The 23,563-nt window shown below is 41.3% G+C and overlaps 2 protein-coding genes across 2 annotated transcripts; both read left to right on the top strand.

The window, feature by feature from the left end:
• Positions 1–18,661: 18,661 nt before the first annotated feature.
• Positions 18,662–20,993, top strand: LOC131002746 (uncharacterized). The gene is made up of 5 exons (XM_057929215.1): positions 18,662–19,258; positions 19,336–19,728; positions 19,885–20,232; positions 20,470–20,705; positions 20,900–20,993. The coding sequence occupies exons 1-5, from the start codon at positions 18,662–18,664 to the stop codon at positions 20,991–20,993; spliced, it is 1,668 nt and encodes a 555-aa protein (XP_057785198.1).
• A 78-nt stretch (positions 20,994–21,071) lies between these two features.
• LOC131002745 (uncharacterized) lies at positions 21,072–22,933 on the top strand. Its single transcript, XM_057929214.1, has 4 exons — positions 21,072–21,252; positions 22,042–22,322; positions 22,404–22,790; positions 22,904–22,933. The coding sequence occupies exons 1-4, from the start codon at positions 21,072–21,074 to the stop codon at positions 22,931–22,933; spliced, it is 879 nt and encodes a 292-aa protein (XP_057785197.1).
• Positions 22,934–23,563: the final 630 nt, after the last annotated feature.

Here is a 23,563-nt window from a genome sequence, read left to right as displayed (position 1 = left end):
TTACTTTGGTTTTATTTTGAATTTCCGTTGGCACTTATGACACTAATAGTGCCAAATTGTGCCAACGGAAATCCAAAATAAAACCAAGTAAAATGGTCCTTTTGGCACTTATGGCACTAATAGTGCCATAAGTGCCATACGCGCAACAGAAACAACAGTAATAGAATCAAGAAATTATAAATGGATCATCTAACCTTAAATGGATAATCTAAACCCTAAATCGAACATCTAAACCCTAAATGGAACATGTAAACCCTACGAGAAAGTGTTTAAAATGGTTCTTTTAGCACTTATGGCACTAATAGTGCCATAAGTGCATGCCAACGGAAATCCAAAATAAAATCAAGTAATCAAATGATGCGTAACGCACTTATGGCACTATTAGTGCCATAAGTGCCATACGCGCAGCGGGCGCTGACTTTTCCCCGCGAGCACGCAACTCACCCATAAGCTTCCAGCGGTAGCGTAATCATCCAGCGGTCGCGCAATCACTCCAGCGGCCGAGTAAAAAGGGCAAATTAGGCATACCACCTAATTAATGGCCATATTTTGATGTTTTAAAATTAGGGGCCAAAAATTAATTTTCAATTTTCACTATGATCATTTGACTATATTGTTTCATTAATTAATATAGATATAACGATAAATTGGTTATAATACGCATACCTTGAATAGTATATATGGATAAAGATCCACATGAAATTACCGATTTATGTTATTATCCCAATCATTAAAAACTCAAAATGAATTTCAAGGTGTTAACAATAAATAACATCACGAAAATCTAGCCACGTATATTCTAAAAATATCGACCATCAGTCTTATCATAACTACGATCTATATATACATTTCCCCATTTATGTTGTTATGGTCCTCTTCTTTATTATTATGGTCCTCTTATTTATGGTCTGAATTGCAGTACTTGCTTCGGTGTTCTATCTTCATTAGTTTCGAATAAATCATTTATGTCGTTGAAATATTCTTGGTGTCTGAGTTTGGAATAATGGGATTCCATTAATCGAAGAGATGGTGAAAATCCTAAGTCAATGTTTATCTAGGTTTTAATTTTAGAAGTTTGCTAAGGTACGTTAGTTCAATTATCTTAATAATTAATTAACTGATGTGATATTTATGTGATTATTGATATATGTCTAGATAGTACTTCCTTCGTCCTCTAAATAATTTTTTAGAAGTGTGTGTGTTGGTCAAGCCGTAAGAGATTAATATTTAAGGTCAAAGATTTTGGGTTCGAATCCCCCTGTGACGCACATGACATTTAATTTCTTTATCTAATACTATTAATTTATCATAAAAAAAAACAAAACTTCTCAGAAGAAAGGGATACAAATTTTAAGATAAAATTGTTGAGTAATTGAAAGTGGTGAAAATGTGTTATAATTAATATTGAAAATAGTTAAAAAAATATTATAATTAATATTGAAAGTGATGAAAAGACGAAAAATAAAAATAAATATGTTTTTATTAGTAGTAGAATGTTTCAAAATTAATAGAAAATTATTTGAAGGATGGTTCAAAAGAGATAAATAAAAAATTATTTGGAGGACGAAGAAGGTATTATTATTCCACGTCAGCTTAATTAATCATTTTTGCCTAAAAGAGATCTTAATCATTTTAATATTAAAAATATGGGTCGGACCAAATTTTCAGACGGTATGTCACTACACACAACACAGCTGTGCCTCTGATCGCCTTCCACAATATATAAGTCCCAGTTACAATTAGATATATACACAAATTAATTCAAGCCCCAATGATTACATGTTGTCTTCTTCCCCCAAAATTTGCTGACCAAACGAACAAATTTTATTTCTTCGATATGTTTGAAAAAACGCTCTTTTACAATATAATAAATGTACCAAATTTCAAGTCATATGGATTTTGGAAATATGACACCCATTTAGTCCGTCTTTTCATCGGCATGAGCTAATATATACTATATGGTTAGGGATGTCAATCCAACTCGAAATTTGTGGATTGATTCGATTAATCCGTCAATTCAAGAGGGTTAGGATTGAAAAAAATTTAATTCGATAAAAATTATAATTCGATTAGCCCGTAATTGAATAGCCCGACACTCGATAGGGTCAGCCTGAAACCCTATAATACTGATCCAAAAATAACGTGTTCGCTTGATTATATGAAAATTTTCTTGTTATTTGATTTTGAACTTTGTTACTTTGCTTATGAAAATTAGTATAATAAGATAATTATTTCATAAATTTGTAAAATATGTTTTAATTTAATATTAAAAATTCAATATTAGAAAGTTATACTCATCATTTCACTTCTCTGTATTTATAATCCACTACTTAACATGAAATATTTAGATGTAAAAATTAAAAAAATGATACATATTTAATAAAAATATTGCATCTTTATATCTTTAAGACTTGTATATTAGTTATTATGTAAGTCAATGTTGAAATGTTACTTTTTTATGCGTGTATATATTTATTACTCCCTCCGTCCCTAAAATAACTTCCTCTTTTTCCATTTTGGGACGTCCCTCAAATAACTTCCTCTTTCTTTCTTTCCATTTTTGGAAACCTACCCCACCACTAATAATACTTTATTTATTCTTACTTTTCACTTTTCACCACTCCCAATACTAATTATATCACTTTTCACAACTTCCAATAATAATTATATCACTTTTTCTCCACTATCAATACACTTTACAACTTTTTATTAAAACCCGTGCCGTCCCCAAAGAGGAAGCCATTTCAGGGACGGAGGGAGTACAAATTATATAATATTGTCAAAAGAATATATTAGTTAATTTTTTTTTAAATAAACTTTTGAGCCCGACTAGCGCGATGGGCTAGCGCGAAACCCGAATAGTTAGGGTTATGGTTGGAACTTTCTAACCCAAAAAAAATTTCAACCCGATTAGCCAGCACCCAAATAACCCATAACCCGAAACTTGCTGGGTTGACCCGATTGACATCTCTATCTACTGTTGATATGAAGATACCGCATAGATAGAACAATCAACGCTATCATATACGTCACTTTTTAGCATAAATTTTGTATTCGCTCAGTCCTCATAAAATGTATCTAATTTATTATTTCCGTCCATCCTCATAAAATGTGATGAGGATAAAAATATGCATTCTAATGGTATCAAAGGAAAGCAACCAAGCACATAGAAGATCCCCTAAAAGACAACGCTGATATGCCCTCGACAACACTGATGGACCTAGGACATCGCTGCTCAGAGCTGATAGAGCCCAATCCCAAGAAGCCCATTTTACTCCGAAAAGCCCAAGGTTCTCTAGGTAGTCAACCCTGCTCGGCCCAAGCGACATTGCCATCGATAGTATAATATCCATTTCTTGGACATGATCTTATCCCAAAAGAGTCCAACAAGCGTAATTAACCAAGACTGAAGTCAGGATCAAGATGAAATTAAAGAGATCAACACGAAGACATAGGATAAATATGAAGAATTATAGTCTTATTCTAAATCTAAATAGAGTCATTTTTTTATTGTAATTCATAGTTATTTTACCTATAAATACATGTAAAACCCTAGGTAAGATCGTCGATAATCATTGTTTACTTATTCTCAAAGGCTTACACTAAAATCAACACAAATTTCTACGTTTGTGTCGCAGCCCGCCCTAACTAGGGATAGTTAGGCCGAGTGATCCACGACTAGGGATAGGGTTAAAGAAGAAGGGGAAGAAAGGGGCGTCATTTATAACCGTAAAACTTACTCATTTTAATAAAACTCGTCGTTATTACTCATTAATGCTCAATTGAAAACATTACTCAAGGAATACATAAAACTTAATTAATATCAATAATCAAGTTAATACATCAACAAAACATCCTCTTAAACTTAAAGTACGACATAACAATACTAAAAGTATTCTGCAGCGGAAATGTAGCTAGACATATGTATGAAGACATATTCTAGTCAGGTTACATATTTATTAACAACCCTGTGACTCCGCTCAATGCAGCACCATCATCACACCGGCTCAACCCGCACATTTTAAAAAAAAGATATGCAAGGATGAGTACAAAAGCACTCAGTGAACACATGCCAAACATCTCATGCATATAACATCATACATATTGTCATTGCCATTTCATATGAAAAACATAAGGGATTTATCTAAAAGCCTTATGTTCGCTAAACTCATTTTCATTTCTCAAAGTTGTCTGCGCAGACTTTTCTCATCAAGTAAGTATCGTATCTGTTAACTCATGTACTGAGAGGGAGGCCTCCCTCTGCAGCACTGTGATCGACCAACCTGAAAGATGACTCACGACCACCGTGTACACTAATTCTACCTCGTGTAGAACCGATATCATTTCTCATACAGATAGATAACATATTAAAATCTCAAATATTTTGGCAATGCAATAACTTCAAAATATATTTTCTGTTCAAGCTTTGAAAGGAAAATAAAACATCATTACATTTAATACCCATTTTAATCATACATCATACGTCAATACATCAATACATCAAACGCATAAACATCTTGATTTTAGCGTAGAAAAGCCCACCTCGTTGCGTCTCTGCACAAGGTAACGTCACACACTCTCTCTCTCTCTCGTCACTTCCCAACCGGACCTTCATCGCTATGAAGAATCGATGAGAAGAAAGGTCATCATAACAGAAAACTCACTTCCTAACTTAAGCTCAAATAGGAAAATAAAACTTAACGCTTTTAAAACCCAAGTCTTGCCAGCACTGACTTGGCAGTCAGAGCTGACAACACGACAGAGCTAACTCTGCAGGGCTGAAACTCACTCTGCAGAGCTGAAACTCACTCTGCAGAGCTGAACTCAACAGCCAGAGCTAACTCGCCAGAGCTGACTTTGGCAGCCAGAGCTGACTTGCCAGAGCTAACTCAACAGCCAGAGCTAATTCGCCAGAGCTGACTTTGGCAGCCAGAGCTGACTTGCCAGAGCTAACTCAACAGCCAGAGCTAACTCGCCAGAGCTGACTTTGGCAGCCAGAGCTGACTCAACATCCAGAGCTAACTCACTCAACAGCCAGAGCTGACTCGCCAGAGCTGACTTTGGCAGCCAGAGCTAACTTGCCAGAGCTGACTCGCCAGAGCTGACTTTCCAGAGCTAACTCAACAGCCAGAGTTGACTCGCTAGAGCTGACTTTGGCAGCCAGAGCTGACTTTCCAGAGCTGACTCAACAGCCAGAGCTGACTCGCCAGAGCTGAACTTCGATAGTCAGAGCTGAACTCAACAGCACTGCAACTGCCAGACCTGACAAGCCCAGCAGAGCTGAATCCACACGTCAGAGGTGACCAGCCCGGCAGAGCTGAGCTCAACTGCCAGCGCTGACCAACCCGACAGAGCTGGATTCCACCGCCAGAGCTAACTAGCTCGGCAGAGCTGGAATTCACGCACCAACTCTAAAAGTTCAACACTCACCACGCATGCTCAACAAACAAAGGGTTCTCATGCTTCTCTCCATCTAACACTTCTCAAAACTTTAAACTTAGTCTATCATGCTCAACCTCCATCTTAGAACTCAAAAACATACTAACATAGCTCAAGCAACGTTCATAACTCACGACACAAATTCAGCCATGCTCGATCAAACCTACAACTTATCATGCTTGGAAAGAAAAAAAAAACAATTTAAACATAGAACAAACCTAACATGCTCCTACACATATATAACAAGTCACAACGATTAAATAAAAATCGAAGGACGAGCTATGACGACGAACATCGACGGGCTGCCCTCATGGGTTTCATGGCTAGGGTTCGAACCATCCTTAACTCTTTCATTAAACATGCTCAACAATTACCCAAGAACAACATACTAAAAACTCACAACGATCCGACATCGTTTCAAAATAAAGTCGAGAATTCGACGTTTTTCGACGTCGACTAATCTCGAAAATCTAACCATCAAAGCATAGGTAGAGATGACTCTTACCTAGATGTGTGATCGAAAAGATGATCGGGGCTCGTCTCCTCGCTCAAAATGGAGCTCGAAAGCTCCAACTCCAAGCTTTAATGGAGCATGTGCGTGAGATGTGTGTGTGTTTAGTGTGTGTGAGATATTTTAAAATGAAAAGTGAGGGGTGTTGGCTGCTAACAGCCGACACTTTAAAAGAAAAGAGGTGCTTGGGCGGTTGGGGGGTGGTCAAGGGTAGGGTAGGTCTAGATATTTAGCCGTTAATTATCTCATCTCGTCTCGTCTCGTCTCGTTTTAACGAGTAACGACCCGTACTCTTCGTTACTCGCCATCTCAACCTCTACTCACTTTCATTACACTCGTAATTCTATATAAATATAGAAAACGTAAGCTCGTTCTCGAAATTTTGATAAACGAGCTCGGTTCGTTTATCGAGAAATTCTGGTTTACTATTCACTCACCGTCCAAAAATAAAAACTTTCGTCATTGGACTCGTATTGAAAAACTAAGAATATTTCTCGACGACGTGCACGTAAGATTTTGAAAGTCGACAAAAAGACAAAATAGCAGTATTTTACTATTAATCGTCAAAAAGTAAAAAATTCCAAAAACGTCATAACGAACTCAGATCTCACTTCCGAGTTCACCATTCTCATTCAAATAATTATCTCGACTTATTCGAATACTCAAACACAAATACGGATATAAAATCCCACATCATTCTCACATCGTCAAACGAACATCTCAACATCATCAAAAGAATAACAAGAAAACATCATATAACTCATCATCTCTTTACAAAGTGAATCAAACAAGGGATCTAAATCCTAATTACTCAAACTCAAGCAATTAAACACGTCATCAAAAGCTCGGGTATTACAATTTGGCCATTATTCTTGTGTTTTTATCTTCTTCACAAAGTTGTTATTTTTGGGCACAACAACTGGCGCCGTCTGTGGAAAGTTGATACCCGAGCTAGACATTAGACAATTTTTTCAGTTGCTATCATCTAGGCGACCGTGTCAGGTCCTAACACTTTTCTCTCACCAACTCCATCCCAGTAAAGTGGTGATCTACTTCTTTCCGTAAAGAGCTTCATACGGAGCCATACCAATTGTCGTCTGGTAACTATTGCTTATAGGCAAACTTCATTAGTGGCAATCACATTCTCTCAATGTACTCCTCTATCAAGGATAGTAGTTCTTATCATATCTTCTAACGTCTGGATAGTCCTTCCTGATTGTCCATTAGTTTGGGGATGAAAGGTTGTGCCAAAATTCATCCTTGTACCCAACTCTTTCTGTAAACTCATCAAAAAACGTGATGTAAATTTTTGATCTCTCTTTGAGGTGATCAGCACCGGTACTCCATGAAATTTGAAAATTTCACGAACGTACAATTGTGCTAACTTATTTGATCCATACGCGATTGGAATCAGTATGAAATGTGCAGATTTGGTTAGTCGATCAAAACCCCTTGCTATGTGATCCCACTTCTACTCGGGAATCTCTAGCGGGTTTAGCTTTCCACAGGGTCTTTGGTGTAACGCTTTCACTTGCTAACAAGCTAAGCATCGCTCTACAAACGGAGCTATGTCTCGTTTCATTCCGTCCCACAAAAATCTATTTTTCAAATCTTGATACATCTTTGTGCCTCCTGGGTGGGCGGTGTAAGGCGTGTCATGAACCTCACTCATGATCTTATTCTTAAGTTCATTATCGTGGGAAATACATATTCTCCTCTCAGACAAGATAGCATTGTCTAATGCTTCTTTGTAATTCTTTAGATCTCCTGCCCTTATCCTTACTCGTAACTTTTCCATTTTCTCGTCCTTTCTTTGTGCTTCAACCACCATTTTCCTCAAACTAGGCATCGTCGCAACAATACTCGCTATTGTCCCTGGTGGTTTTATCACCTCTATCCTCATCTTGTCAAAGTCCTTTAAGCTCAGCCTCTCTCGTGAGGAGATATCCTAACTTTGACGAGACCTTTCGGCTCAATGCGTCGGCTACTACCTTGGCCTTGCCAGGGTGATAGTTAATGTCGCAGTCAACATCCTTTACTAATTCAAGCCATCTCCTTTGCCTCATGTTAAGATCTTTCTGCTCGAATAAGTATTTAAACTTTTGTGATCCGTGAAAATCTCACATCTAACTCCGTAGAGATGATGTCTCCAAATTTTCAGGGTATGCACAACGGTTGAACGCTCTAAATCACGTGTTGGATAATTTATCTCGTGGGGTCTAAGTTGTCGTGATGCATAGGCTATAACTCTTCCTTCTTGCATCAAAACACATCCTAGCCCATTCTCTAACGCATCTGCGTAGATGGTATACTCTTTATCCATTTCTGGGACTATCAGCACTGGTGCTGTAGTCAATCTCCTTTAAGCTCTAAAAAAAACTCTCTTCACACTCCTCTTTCCAATTGTACTAGCTTCTTTTCTAAGTAATTGGGTCATCGGTCTTACTATCGTGGAAAATCCTTCAATAAACCTCCGATAGTATCCTGCTAAACCTAAAAAGCTGCGAATCTCGTTAGGCATAGTTGGTGATCTCCACTCATGTACGGCTTGTACCTTGGCGGGGTCAACCTTAATTCCTTCGGATGATACAATATGTCCTAGAAAAGTTACTTCGTTCAACCAAAACTCACACTTGGTGAATTTGGCGAAAAGCTTCTCAACTCTTAGCGCTTCCAACATCGTTCTCAAATGTTGTTGGTGCTCTTGCTCATTCTTCGAATAGATGAGAATATCATCTATGAAAACTAGGACAAATTTATCCAGTTATGGATGGAACACTCGTTTCATGTGATCCATGAAAACTACTGGTGTCTTCGTCAAACCGAATGGCATAACTATGAACTCATAGTGCTCATACCTCGTTTGAAAAGCTGTCTTAGGTATATCCTTCTGTTAAAATTTCAGCTGGTGGTAATCTGATCTCGAGTCAACCTTCTAGAAAATGCTCGCTTCTCTTAATTGATCAAACAAGTCATTTATCCTTGGTAAAGGATATTTGTTCTTGAGTGTCAATTTATTCAGCTCTCGATAATCTATGCACATTCTCAACGTGCCATCCTTCTTTTTGACAAAAGGACTGGTGCTCCCTACGGGGATACACTAGGTCAGATAAAACCTAGCTCAAGCAGTTCTGGTAGCTGAATCTTCAGCTCTTGTAGCTTCTTAGGTGCCATTCTGTAGGGTACCATCGACACTGGTGCTGATCCAGGTTCTAGATCGATAGTAACCTCCAACTATCTTGTTGGTGGCAAATCCTGGTAAGGTCTTGGGAAATACATCTCTATATTCCCTTACCACTGCTACATCCTCTAAATTTTTACTTGATTCTCCTTCATCATTCAAGTAACTAGGTAAGCTTGTGCTCCTTTCTCCTTTACCAACTTCGATGCTTGAAACGCCAAAAGATTGGAACTCTCTTCTTTCTATCAATGCCGTGAAAACATGTCTGTTCCTTCCCAGGTATTTTGGGTAGTTACCTGTCTCTTCTAAAAATCAATCAGGGCAAAGTTCTCTTCTATCCAGTCCATCCCTAGCATAATGTCTACGTCCCACATAGGCATTAAGTGCAAGGTTCTTATTCTCATCTTTAGTGATCCTAACTCAAGCTCCAAGTTAGAAATCATGTGAGAAACTGTAGTAGCTCTTCTTACAGGAGTGATTAGTCTCAACTCGGGACTAGCTCGTTTTGGCTCGAGTTTGAAGGTATCTACTTCAAACAATTAAAGAATGCGAGGATCCTGTATCAAACAGAATCCTGACTGGTACATCCTATAACTTGCCCATACCTTTCAGGTTTCCCTGATTTTTTTTTCTCTCGGGCTGCTTCTGATTTAGCGCAAAAGCTTCCTGATGCTGTGGCGGCTGTGGAAGTTGTTGTTGTTGCTGCTGCTGCTTCTGTGGACATTGCGGTTGACGCTGCTGTTGGGGCGGTTGGGGATATCCTATGATGGCGCTCACGGGTTGAGCCGAATTCTGATTAGGCTTCCCTCCTACCATTTCTTGTTGTTTACCCGGCAGTGTGACGAGTAGTGACCAGCTTGTCCACAGTTGACGCAACTATTATTTCCAGCTTTGCAAACCCCCAAGTGCATCTTGTTGCACTTGGCGCACGGCGACGTCCTCTGTTGTCCTGATGACTGTCCAGGGTATTGTTGTTTACCCTGTTGTTAATGGACTTGTCCTTGCCACGGCTTTTTGTTGCCATGTGCTTTGTCCTCCCACTTTCTCTTTCCATTGTGTCCTTTAGGTACAGTCTGTTGTCCTCTAGGCGTCTTTATCTGAGTCAACGGCAGTGTGGGTGACTGCAGTATTTTCTCTGGCTGTGAAGCCAACTCCATATCCAAGGCTCGATTCAAAGCCTCGGTGTATGACAATGCACTCTATCTTGCCAATACTATTTTAAAGTCTTGCCTTAATCCGGCACATAAAGACTCATACATCTTCTCATTATTATCCATCTTCTGATGAGCAAAACGTGGAAGCTCACAGAATTCTCGGTTATACTCTACAACCGATTTTTTTTCTTACATCAAACTTCGATATTCGGCCTCTCGCTGCTTAGGTAACTCCTCAGTACATACTTCTGAGTAGCCTTGAAACGTTCTCAAGTGTAGTTCACTAGTTGCTCGGGTGTCAGAGTCTTCTGACGTGTCTCTCACTAGTCTTATACATCAAAAGAAACTACTAGGACAACTTAAAAAGTTGTAAGGGTTCAACCCTAGAATGACATCAAAACAAAAGTGTTGCAAACAAATTTGCTCAAGAGACTCGAATGAATGACCAGAGGGTAGAATGAAGTAACTACCAGGTCGAACAAAATGACCTAGAGCAAGAACCCATCTGACTTTTTCAACTGAAAGTTGAAACACGTGGGTTTATGAACCCAACAGACATCTACTGAGATTTGGATCATGTGGACTGGCCAAGTCCAATATAATCACTCCCCAGTCACACGGGAAATACTATCCCGAACTTGAAAACAAATTTGGGTTTTCGAAACCCTCAACATACTATACATAAGAAAACTTATGTACGCAACAGCAAGCTAAAAGCTTCATCTTCGGGTCCCATATTCTAGACTCGTTTTTCGAATGTTCACTATTCTTCAACTCTCCTCTCATGTTGCGGTAGTGGTGGCGGAGCATTATCCCGCCTATACTTCACATCACACTCTTGATGACCTCCTTGAGGCAATTGTAATCGCAAAAGAAAAAACTCAACTCAACTATCACTCTAAGCATCCTCAAAACTCAAGTTCATCTCACTAGCTCAACTCTAAGGAAACCCTCACGGTCACCTCAACATTCATCTATGAAGCAATAAGCACTCACGAATTGCTAACATATAGACCACTCTGGTCCACCAAATATATCCATCAGTAGAATGCCTCTTTTTAGAGGACTTACATAAAGGGGTCATATAAAGCCTACAAAAACCATAGTATCCATTGTGATGTCCCTTCTAAGCCGACACCATGAATAGTACTATGTCTCGGTCTGGACTTCCTACGGTAATTGCTACCTCATCTAGTTGCTACTTTAGCACACTAGGAACATCCATCTATCTAACATCAGTAGGGTACTATATTCACATGCTTATCTCTCAGCATGTAAAAAGCTCAAGTACCAGTATCTTCTAAGTAAGTTATATACATCGCAATGTAATTGAAAACTAATCAAAAACAAGGGTGTACCGCTCATACTCTCAAGATCATCCTTAGCTCTAGCCTACATCGGCTTCTCTTCTCATCCTCATCAACTCTAGCCCTCCTTGGCTACTTCTCATCCTCATCAACTCTAGCCTTCCTCGGCTCCTTCTCATCATCCTTATCGTTTATCATTTTATCATCTTCGGTAACTGATACTCAAGGATCGACTCGATATCTACTACACTCTTCTGGAGTCCCTGGTAGAAAAAATAGACATCCGGTCAGTAGATCCGTATAGAAAATCTAGGTATCTGTAACAAATCCCATCTCCTGTGGGTCCAGCGCTCAAGACGACACGTCCCATCATATTGAGAGGCTTTCTTCCTTGCTCAATCCTACCACTCGATTGGTAGCACGGGGACTAGGTGCGCGATGCCATCCAGTCTAGTCACAACCAATAGGCTTTCATCCTTTCATAGTCTATGAACGTGTGTTTGAAAATCTGCTAGGGTATCTCTGTACCACATATTGTACGCCTCGTCCTCGTATCCGATCTTCCCTGAGTTTGATCTCACAGCAGTCCACTTTCGTGCAGTGCCAACAGTCCTGGCCAACCTATAAGGAGAACTTAAAGGTGACTCTAGGAACTAACTCTACTCGGCTCAAGCAACATAATAAATGAAACATAACTTAGCAAAACTCCTACAAAGTAGTACTGTTCTCTTAAAACTCAAGCTCAAAACATCTAAATTCTCATCTCATCCCATCTTTACATAGTAGGTAACCTCTCTAAACAATGATATTAGATGCCTTAATCTAAATCATCGTGACTCAGTAAGATAACTCAAACAATTCTCTCTCAAAGCCATCTCCAAAGACTATGGCTCATGATACTTTCTCAAGTACCATTCAAGTTGCGTGCGCAAATAACTCGCGTCACAAAACATCTCAACATATCATACAATATCTCATTGCAGCATGCTAATAACTCATCATTAATCATGCTATTATATTCGAACTCATAACTCATGATTATGCATCCTCAATCATATAACATCATATGATATAAACTCTCTCATGATTCAGAATGTAACATCAACATCATACTCATGCAACATAATAACTCGTTATTAATCATGTTGTCATCCTCAAACTCAAAGCTATGCATCTTCAAAGTATAACATTATAACTCATCATATAACCTCAACATCACACTCAAAGTATAACATCATAACTCATCATATAACCTCAACATCATGCTCAAAGTCATAACTCAACATATATCCTCAACATCATGCTCAAAGTATAACCTCATAACTCAACATATAACCTCAACATCATGCTCAACAAAATTTAATGACAATTAAATTTTGAAATTTTACATACCTCGTTGAGCTTGGTGTGATGGTGCGCTGAGCTCACGGTTGTTAATAACTATTAGCCTAGTGACTCATTCTAGACTAAACTCAAGACTTCTAATTCAGAGCTTTGGTAAGCTCTGATACCATTCTGTCGCAGCCCGCCCTAACTAGGGATAGTTAGGCCGAGTGATCCACGACTAGGGATAGGGTTAAAGAAGAAGGGGAAGAAAGGGGCGTCATTTATAACCGTAAAACTTACTCATTTTAATAAAACTCGTCGTTATTACTCATTAATGCTCAATTGAAAACATTACTCAAGGAATACATAAAACTTAATTAATATCAATAATCAAGTTAATACATCAACAAAACATCATCTTAAACTTAAAGTACGACATAACAGTACTAAAAGTATTCTGCAGTGGAAATGTAGCTAGACATATGTATGAAGACATATTCTAGTCAGGTTACATATTTATTAACAACCCTGTGACTCCGCTCAATGCACCACCATCATCACACCGGCTCAACCTGCACATTTTTAAAAAAAGATATGCAGGGCTGAGTACAAAAGCACTCAGTGAACACATGCCAAACATCTCATGCATATAACATCATACATATTGTCATTGCCATTTCATATGCAAAACATAAGGGATTTATCTAAAAGCCTTATGTTCGCTAAACTCATTTTCATTTCTCAAAGTTGTCTGCACAGACTTTTCTCATCAAGTAAGTATCGTATCTGTTAACTTATGTACTGAGAGGGAGGCCTCCCTCTGCAGCACTGTGATCGGCAAACCAGAAAGATGACTTACGACCACCGTGTACACTAATTCTACCTCGCGTAGAACCGATATCATTTCTCATACAAATGGATAACATACTAAAATCTGAAATATTTTGGCAATGCAATAACTTAAAAATATATTTTCAGTTCAAGCTTTGAAAGGAAAATAAAACATCATTGCATTTAATATCCATTTTAATCATATATCATACATCAATACATCAATACATCAAACGCATAAACATCTTGATTTTAGCGTAGAAAAGCCCACCTCGTTGCGTCTCTGCACAAGGTAACGTCACACACTCTCTCTCTCGTCGTCACATCCCAACCGGACCTTCATCGCTATGAAGAATCGATGAGAAGAAAGGTCATCATAATATAAAACTCACTTCCTAACTTAAGCTCAAATAGGGAAATAGAACTTAACACTTTTAAAACCCAAGTCTTGCCAGCACTGACTTGGCAGTCAGAGCTGACAACACGGCAGAGCTAACTCTGCAGGGCTGAAACTCACTCTGCAGAGCTGACTCGGCAAAGCTGAAACTCACTCTACAGAGCTGAACTCAACAGCCAGAGCTGACTCGCCAGAGCTGACTTTGGCAGCCAGAGCTGACTCAACAACCAGAGCTAACTCGCCAGAGCTGACTTTGGCAGCCAGAGCTGACTTGCCTGAGCTAACTCAACAGCCAGAGCTAACTCGCCAGAACTGACTTTGGCAGCCAGAGCTGACTTGCAAGAGCTGACTCAACAGCCAGAGCTAACTCACTCAACAGCTAGAGCTGACTTGCCAGAGCTGACTCAACAGCCAGAGCTGACTCGCCAGGGCTGACTTTGGCAGCCAGAGCTGACTTTCCAGAGCTGACTCGCCAGAGCTGACTTTGGCAGCCAGAGCTGACTTTCCAGAGCTGACTCAACAGCCTAAGCTGACTCGCCAGAGCTGAACTTCGATAGTCAGAGCTGAACTCAACAGCGCTGACTTTGGCAGCCAGAGCTGACTTTCCAGAGCTGACTCAACAGCCAGAGCTGACTCGCCAGAGCTGAACTTCGATAGTCAGAGCTGAACTCAACAGCACTGCAACTGCCAGACCTGACAAGCCCAGCAGAGCTGAATCCACACGTCAGAGGTGACCAGCCCGGCAGAGCTGAGCTCAACTGCCAGCGCTGACCAACCTAACAGAGCTGGATTCCGCCGCCAGAGCTAACTAGCTCGGCAGAGCTGGAATTCACGCACCAACTCTAAAAGTTCAACACTCACCACGCATGCTCAACAAACAAAGGGTTCTCATGCTTCTCTCCATCTAACACTTCTCAAAACTTTAAACTTAGTCTATCATGCTCAACCTCCATCTTAGAACTCAAAAACATACTAACATAGCTCAAGCAACGTTCATAACTCACGACACAAATTCAGCCATGCTCGATCAAACCTACAACTTATCATGCTTGGAAAGAAAAAAAAAATAATTTAAACATAGAACAAACCTAACATGCTCCTACACATATATAACAAGTCACAACGATTAAATAAAAAATCGAAGGACGAGCTATGACGACGAACATCGACGGGCTGCCCTCATGGGTTTCATGGCTAGGGTTCGAACCATCCTTAACTCTTTCATTAAACATGCTCAACAATTACCCAAGAACAACACACTAAAAACTCACAACGATCCGACATCGTTTCAAAATAAAGTCGAGAATTCAACGTTTTTCGACGTCGACTAATCTCGAAAATATAACCATCAAAGCGTAGGTAGAGATGACTCTTACCTAGATGTGTGATCGGAAAGATGGTCGGGGCTCGTCTCCTCGCTCAAAACGGAGCTCGAAAGCTCCAACTCCAAGCTTTAATGGAGCATGTGCGTGAGATGTGTGTGTGTTTAGTGTGTGTGAGATATTTTAAAATGAAAAGTGAGGGGTGTTGGCTGCTAACAGCCGACACTTTAAAGAAAAGGGGGGCCTGGGAGGTTGGGGGTGGTCAAGGGTAGGGTAGGTCTAGATATTTAGCCGTTAAATATCTCGTCTCGTCTGGTCTCGTCTCGTTTTAACGACTAACTACCTGTACTATTCGTTAGTCGCCCTCTCAACCTCTACTCACTTTCATTACACTCGTAATTCTATATAAATATAGAAAACGTAAGCTCGTTCTCGAAATTTTGATAAACGAGCTCGGTTCGTTTATCGAGAAATTCTGGTTTACTATTCACTCGCCGTCCAAAAATAAAAACTTTCGTCATTGGACTCGTATTGAAAGGAAGTGAGAAGCGCAACTGACGGAAGAAACGTGATTGTAGAGTAGGCGCTTGATATGGGCCGAAGGCGGCAGCATCCAAGAAGAGACCGATAAGGCTAAACCTGTGCCTTATCCAAAAGGAAAGAAATCTTCCAGATACTAGGTCTGAAAGTGGATAGCATCTCCATGCCTTGCATGGATTCGGCCGCAACAATATGGGATGGGCCTTCCGTTGCCCTAGTCGCGCTTATATTCACCCGAGGATCAGTCGAAGCCAAGGGTGTTGAAAAACTGGCTGCTGCGCATTTAGATTATGAATTCTGGAGTTCAAGCTTGCCCAGGCTGTGGGCGTAGTTCTAGGTTATTTTGTTTATGCTCATTGCGGCACTTTTGGCCGTAAGCACTCTTTTATTTCTTTAAGTATTTTCAGTTTGTTTTTCATCATGTCTTTTGCTTTTGTTATTTACTTTATGTCCGGCTAGTTTTATATTCTGATTTGGGCAAGATGATCTAAGTATGAACAGTTAACTCGAGAGGTTTAATTTGGGCATAACAACTGTATGAGCATATTCCCGATACACTAGGTTTGATTCCAATAAGGTTGTAACAACTTGGTTAATTAATTGATCACTAGTTAACTAGGGAGTTTTGGCCACAAGTAAACTTTGGACAAAGGCGAGATGCCATCGACCTCCAAAATAGTACAACGAGTGTTGGAGCCGTGACTGCGGTGAAATATTTGCGTAAGAGTCAAGTGGGTCTATCTAATTCTTAAGGCATTCTGGGCAAAGCACAACTAGCGATAGGCCATCGCAGAGAGCATGGATGTTGCCCAGGGTAGTTGATTTCCATTAGTGGTAACTTCTAAGGGATCATAAACTGAAAGGATAGATTGGGCAAGGGGTTTTTGCGTGCGTGACGAGTGACAGTAGGGGCACAATAATTCTTATGCCTATAACCACTGGTATGCGAGTATAGTAATCTATCTTTGCACCAATGATCGAGTGCCTAGTTCATGTTTAGTGATTCAAACCCAAGTCAGGATTGTTTTGTCATTTGATTCATTTACCTTTGTTATTTCAGTTTAGTTGGAAACCCTGTTCTGCCCATAAGCACGTTGTGGTCAGAACCCGTCAGAATACAAATCCTTTTTAGTGATACCCTTGCAGGAGGAGTTACTGCTCAGTTCCCTGTAGATTCGACTCTGGACTTATAACTAGCTAGTCTAGTTGTGGGCACAGGATATTTTATTTGTGCGAAGCTTAAACGACGGCTTCGTCAAATTGGCGCCGTTGCCGGGGAACTGAGAGCGCTAGTAATTTCTTTTGTGATCAAAGTGTGAGTTTTGCCTTATTGTATGTTTCTTCGTCGTGCCAGGAGTGCAGGTAACGAAGATCTTTTGCTCAACGCGGAGATTGAGCGACTAGTACCACTGAACAACGGGAACAGACGTAGGGCAGAACAAGAGGCACGAGAGAGAGAGAGACAGAGACAGTTAGAAAAAGAAAGAGAGATGGCGGAAAACCCAGAAGTAGTAAATGACAATGCCAACAAAACTCTTCGGGATATGATGTTTCCAAACAATCTCAACCTCCGGCCCTCCGCCATCGTGCTACCGGAGATCACTGGAAATTGGGAGCTGAAGCATACACTGATTCAAATCTTGCCCAAGTACAGTATATGCCTGGGGAGGACCCTTAAAGACATCTTCAGGATTTCGAGATGGCATGCAGAACAGTGCGCACTGCAAGCTAAGCCCTTGGTGTATACATCCGACTCCTTACTTTTTCGTTCTCTCTATTAGAGAGAGCGAGAGAGTGGCTGTACGATTTGCCCGAAGGACGCATCAGAACCTGGCAGCAGTTGCAGAGTAAGTTTTTAGAGAAATATTTTCCAGCAGCCCGAATCCAGAATTTGATGACTCGAATAAGCAACATCGAGATGGGGTCAGGAGAAATCCTCTACGAGTATTGGGGGAGGTTCAAACAAATGTTGGCCAAATGCCCACAACATCAAATACCGGACCATGATCTTATTGGGTACTTCGTGGGAGGAATTCGAAGGCAAGATAGGCAGTGGTTACATGCTACTTGCGGAGGATCAATCCTGAACAGATCTGCAGCAGAAGTTTTCAAACTCATAGCTGATATGGCCGAGGAGTCCAGAGACGAAGAAGGAACAATAGTCAGGAACGCACCAATTTCGAATCCTTCGGCCCAAGATGATAAGCTGGGCAAGCTATGCAACATGTTCGAGAAGTTCATGACAACTCAAGGAACACCCAACCAGGGAATTCCCAGCATCTGAAAGTCCGTGAAAACTTGCCAACTTTGCATGGAAAATTCACATGTAACTGATGAATGTCCACAACTGTTCGAGGACGAGGAGGCCAATGCTATTGGGCAACAACAAGGAGGAAGTAATGGGGGACAGAATCAAAAGCCTTTTGAACCCTATAGGCAACAATACAACAACCAAGGATGGAGACAGCACGAAAATCTCAGGTACGGCAACAACAACTATCTGGGACTAAGCTAGGGGCAACCAAGTAATCAACAGCAATACTCATAACAACCTCAACAGGCAAGAGGATCCTCCCTGGCAGAGCTTGTGCATCAAATGGCACAACAACACGTAAAATTCCAGCAAGAAACCGAAAAGTTCATGATGGAGACAATGGGAGGAATGCAGAATATTAATGCCCAACTGTCACATCTTGCCCAAGCAGTAGCTCCCCTGGAAAGCAAACAGGGGGAACTTCCTGCCCAAGTGGAGGTAAAGAAAGTAAATGCTGTGACACTCAGGAACGGTAAGGAACTACTCGAGGTGGTTGGAAAGAAAACTGAGGAAGAACCAGACGTTAGTGAGGAAGTTGGAATGGGGTCAGCAGATGAGGAAAAATTAGCTCAAGAAAGGGAAACCAAGAAGAAAGCAGCCGAAAAAGGCAAAGAAAAATTGAGACATGTTGAGCCCATAATTCCCTTCCCAGGCAGAATGGCCAGAGAACAGGAAAAAGAAGAATTGACCGAATTGGTGAAAATCTTTAAAAAGGTGGAAGTCAGTATGCCCCTTCTGGTCGCACTACGCTCTATGCCCAGATGTGCCAAATTCCTAAAAGAACTCTGCACCCGGAAGGTTAAATACACTGATGATGCCAAGTTCCAGGTGCGCGAGTCAGTGTCCGCAGTTTTACAGCGAGATATGCCCATAAAGTGTGGAGATCCAAGGATGTTCTATATTCCTTGTGTGATAGGGACCATGAAGGTGGATAAGGCAATGCTCGACCTGGAGATAGGGCAATGCTCGACCTCGGGGTATCCATAAATGTTATGCCTTTATCTATGTATCAGGATCTGGAGATAGGACCGCTGAAACCTACCCGAGTAGTGATCCAACTGGCAGACAGGTCAAATTTGTATCCAGAAGGGATACTGGAGGACGTTTTGGTCAAAGTGGAGGAACTGATTTTCCCAGCAGATTTCTACATCCTTGATATGGGGAAATCAAAAGCACGCGACCCAGTTATGCTTTTAGGGAGGCCTTTTCTCAAAACTGCCAGGACGCGCATCGATTGTGATACGAGAAAATTGACATGCCAGTTCGAGGGAGAGACAATAACTTTCGATATATATAACGCCATGAAGCATCCCGCCGACACAGAGATGGTAAAAAGTGTCGATATAATCAGCAGGTTTGTTGAGGAGGAATTGCCCAGAACGACACTCAGGGAACCTTTCGATGTGGTAATTCAGAGCAGTATCACCGAGGAAGATGTTTAGGAGGAACAACTAAAAGAGGCGGTGAAAATGCTGAATGCATGGAACGAAGTTATCAACTACACTGAAGCTCTGAACATTCCCACCCTGAAAGCTGAGGATCGATTGGTGCCTTCACTCTAGAGAGCACCCAAGCTAGAATTGAAGTCTCTACCCAAGCATCTCAAGTATATTTTTCTGGGTGAAAATGACACTTTGCCCGTAATCATCAATTCGGAGTTAACACCAGAAGATGAAAGCAAGGTTAAGAAGACTTTAGGTAAATACAAAGAAGCTATTGGATGGACCCTAGCCGATATTAAGGGCATAAGCCCTACAGTGTGTATGCACCATATATTGCTAGAGGAAGATGCAACTCCAGTCCGAGACCCCCAGAGAAAGCTCAATCCAGCCATGAAGGAAGTTGTGATGAAGGAGATACTCAAACTATTGGATTTGGGCATAATATATCCAGTGTCCGATAGTAGATGGGTGAGTCCAGTGCACGTTGTGCCCAAGAAGTCTGGCATACAAGTGGTGGAAAATGAATTCTGGTAACTGATCGCTACAAGGTTACAAACCGGCTGGAGAGTATGTATTGACTACCGCAAGCTCAATCAAAAGACAAGGAAAGATCACTTCCCCTTGCCTTTCATTGATGAGATGCTCGAGAGACTTGCGAGAAATCAATATTTTTATTTTCTGGATGGATACTCGGGATATATGCAGATTTGGGTTGCAAAGGAGGATCAGGGCAAAACCACTTTCACTTGCCCTTTCGGCACTTTTGCCTATCGGAGGATGCTGTTTGGGCTATGCAACGCCCCTGGAACATTCCAAAGGTGTATGATGAGCATATTCTCGGACCTCCTCAAAAACTGCATCGAGGTATTCATGGATGATTTTACTGTTTATGGGCAAACCTTCGATTCATGCCTCGCTAATCTGGAGAAACTACTGCAAAGGTGCGTCGACAAAAGTTTGGTTTTGAACTATGAGAAATGCCACTTCATGGTCAAAGAAGGGATTGTGTTAGGACACGTGATTTCAGGCAGAGGGATAGAAGTGGACAAAGCCAAGATTGAAATAATAGCAAAGCTTCCCTACTCAACAAAAATCAAATAATTGCGGGGTTTCCTTGGGCACTCTGTTTTTACAGAAGATTCGTCAAGGACTTTGCCAAAATTGCTCAACCAATGACAAGGCTGCTCCAGAATGAAGTGGAGTGGAATTTTGATGAAGACTGCAAATAGGCTTTTCACATTTTAAAGAACAATCTGATCTCCGCTCCCATAATACAACCTACATACTGGGGGATGCCTTTTGAGGTAATGTGTGACGCCAGCGGATATGCCATCGGAGCTGTTCTTGGGCAAAAGCGGGGAAAGGAAAGTCATGTCATCTACTATGCCTCCAAAACCCTCAACGGAGCTCAGATCAGTTATTCCACCACAGAGAAGGAAATGTTGGCAGTAGTGTTTGCTTTTGAAAAATTCAGGTCCTACTTGCTTGGTTGAAAAACTACGGTCTACACCGATCATGCAACTCTGAAGTACCTTTTGGCCAAAAAGGAGTCCAAACCAAGATTGATCCGATGGGTTTTGCTCTTGCAAGAATTCGATATGGAAATCAAGGACAAAGCTGGGGCACAAAATCAAGTGGCCGACCATTTGAGCAGAATTGTGAGAAAGAAGGAAGGGGAACCAATTAAAGAGATGTTTCCCGATGAGTAGTTGTTCTATGCCCAAGGAAGGAAGAAAGATCGTTGGTATGCAGACCTGTGTAATTACTTGTGTTCTGGATATATACCTCCAGGGTACACTTATGCCCAGAAGAAGAAATTGACCAAAGAAGCAAGGAATATATTTGGGATGAACCGTACTTATGGAAGCAATGCGGGAATCAAATGTTAAGGAGATGCCTTCCACAAGAAGAACAGGGAAGTATTCTGGAATTTTGCCATTCAAAAGAATGTGGAGGCCATTTTGGGCATAAGAGGACTGCGGCCAAGGTTCTGGAATGCGGGTTTTACTGGCCAACCATTTTCAAAGACAGTTACACGGCTTGCAAGAACTGCCCTCAGTGCCAAAGAGAAGGAATGAAATGACAATGGTTCTGATCATGCCCGTGGAAATATTCGACATATGGGGCATGGATTTCATGGGACCCCTGCCCAGTTCGAGAGGGAACTTGTACATCCTGCTTCTGGAGGATTATGTCTCCAAATGGGTCGAGGCAAAGACCTCCGACAAACGACTCAAAGATAGTGGTGAATTTTTTGAAAACTAATGTTATTTGCAGGTTTGGTGTGCCCAGAGCAATCATCAGCGACCAGGGATCCCACTTTTGCAATTTCTCGGTCGAAAAACTTGATCAAAAAATATGGAGTTCAGCATCGGGTCTCAACAGCCTACCACCCACAAGCCAATGGTCAGGCAGAACTGTCAAATCGCATCATCAAAACAATCCTGCGAAAAACCGTTGGTCCAACAAGGAAAGATTGGAGTTTAAAGTTGGAAGATGCCTTATGGGCATATCGAACTGCATACAAGACCCCGTTTGGGATGTCACCATACAGAATGGTTTATGGCAAAATGTGTCATTTATCGGTAGAGCTGGAGCACAAGGCCTTTTGGGCAGTCAATAAGGTGAACTATGACTAGAATGAGGCGGGGCAATCAAGGAAACTTGAGATTCAAGAGTTGGAGGAAATTAGAAGAGAGGCGTATGACAATGCAGTTCTCTACAAAGAAAGAATGAAGAAAAGTCACGACGCCCTGATCACGAACAAGCAGTTCAGTTATGGGCAAAAGGTCCTTTTGTACAAAACTCGGTTCAAATTTGCCTTAGGAAAGCTGAGTACAAAATGGACTGGGCCGTTTGAAGTACAAGCCCAATTCCCAAATGGAGCCGTCGAAGTCAAGAATCCAAAGTCAGGGAAAGTATTCAAGGTGAATGGGCAAAGATTGAAGGCCTATTATGGGCATGAACCAAGGATTGGGGAGGAGCTGGATCCATCCCCAGAAACAAATCACTCGGATAACTTTGGGGTAATACGTCATGCTCAAGACGATAAATAGAGCACTGGCCAGGAGGTAACCTGGTGTTTCAGTTTTTCCTGTTTTGTTTTTCGTAAGTTTGTTTCTTTCCTTGTTTTTCCTAGGAACTAGACTTTGCCCACAACTGTGGGTAGGATTGAGTTTCCCGCCTTCGCAGGAATTTGAAATTTTATGTGCAGGTACCAAGAGAAGGAGTTTTGGGTAGAAGCAATCCAGGGTTGGGACGTTCGATCCAAAGGCAAGCAGGGCTTCGGGCAAAACACCGGTCGAAACCGCCTGATGCACGTCACATCATGTGACAGTTGTCAGCCCTATCCGTCAAAAACCCTAAACCTCTACCCACGACGTCACTACCCTCAACCATCCAACTTTCCATAATCACCACCCCATTTTCTCAGACCCTTCTCATACAAAAACCACCACCGCACCACCATGGTCTCCACACGGCCGAAGAATAAACTCAGAGGAATACCCCAAGGCACAAAACTCGACCTCACCGGAGAAAGCCCCACACCATCCAAACCAAATCCACCAAGAAAAACCTCACGTCCGAAGCCCATTCCAATGGAAACCACACCACCTCCATCATCCAAAACCTTGCCGCAAGCCGAGAGCCCCTCGCTGGTAGACGAGAACGTCATCGACCAACTCACGACGGAGATTGACGTGCCAACCCTTGGCACCGGTGAACCTCATGCAATCATAGAAGAGGGCAAGCCCGCATCAGAAATGGCGAAGAAGAGTGAAGAGGAGCCCGCGAAGAA

Source organism: Salvia miltiorrhiza, unplaced genomic scaffold (assembly GCF_028751815.1).
Source record: "Salvia miltiorrhiza cultivar Shanhuang (shh) unplaced genomic scaffold, IMPLAD_Smil_shh fragScaff_scaffold_178_2, whole genome shotgun sequence".
NCBI lineage: Eukaryota > Viridiplantae > Streptophyta > Magnoliopsida > Lamiales > Lamiaceae > Salvia > Salvia miltiorrhiza.
Note: the sequence above shows the minus strand (reverse complement) of the source record. Positions and strands in the feature narration are given on the sequence as shown.

Bases quoted from the DNA above. Each gene is read 5' to 3' on its own strand.
- LOC131002746 (XM_057929215.1), top strand. From the start codon at position 18,662: ATGGGAGGAATGCAGAATATTAATGCCCAACTGTCACATCTTGCCCAA. The intron at 20,233-20,469 runs GTGAGTCCAGTG...GGATATATGCAG, and splicing joins CAGTGTCCGATAGTAGATGG to ATTTGGGTTGCAAAGGAGGA. The intron at 20,706-20,899 runs GTGCGTCGACAA...CTGTTTTTACAG, and splicing joins CTGGAGAAACTACTGCAAAG to AAGATTCGTCAAGGACTTTG.
- LOC131002745 (XM_057929214.1), top strand. From the start codon at position 21,072: ATGTGTGACGCCAGCGGATATGCCATCGGAGCTGTTCTTGGGCAAAAG. The intron at 22,323-22,403 runs GTTTATGGCAAA...AACTATGACTAG, and splicing joins GGATGTCACCATACAGAATG to AATGAGGCGGGGCAATCAAG. The intron at 22,791-22,903 runs GTAATACGTCAT...TGTTTTTCCTAG, and splicing joins ATCACTCGGATAACTTTGGG to GAACTAGACTTTGCCCACAA.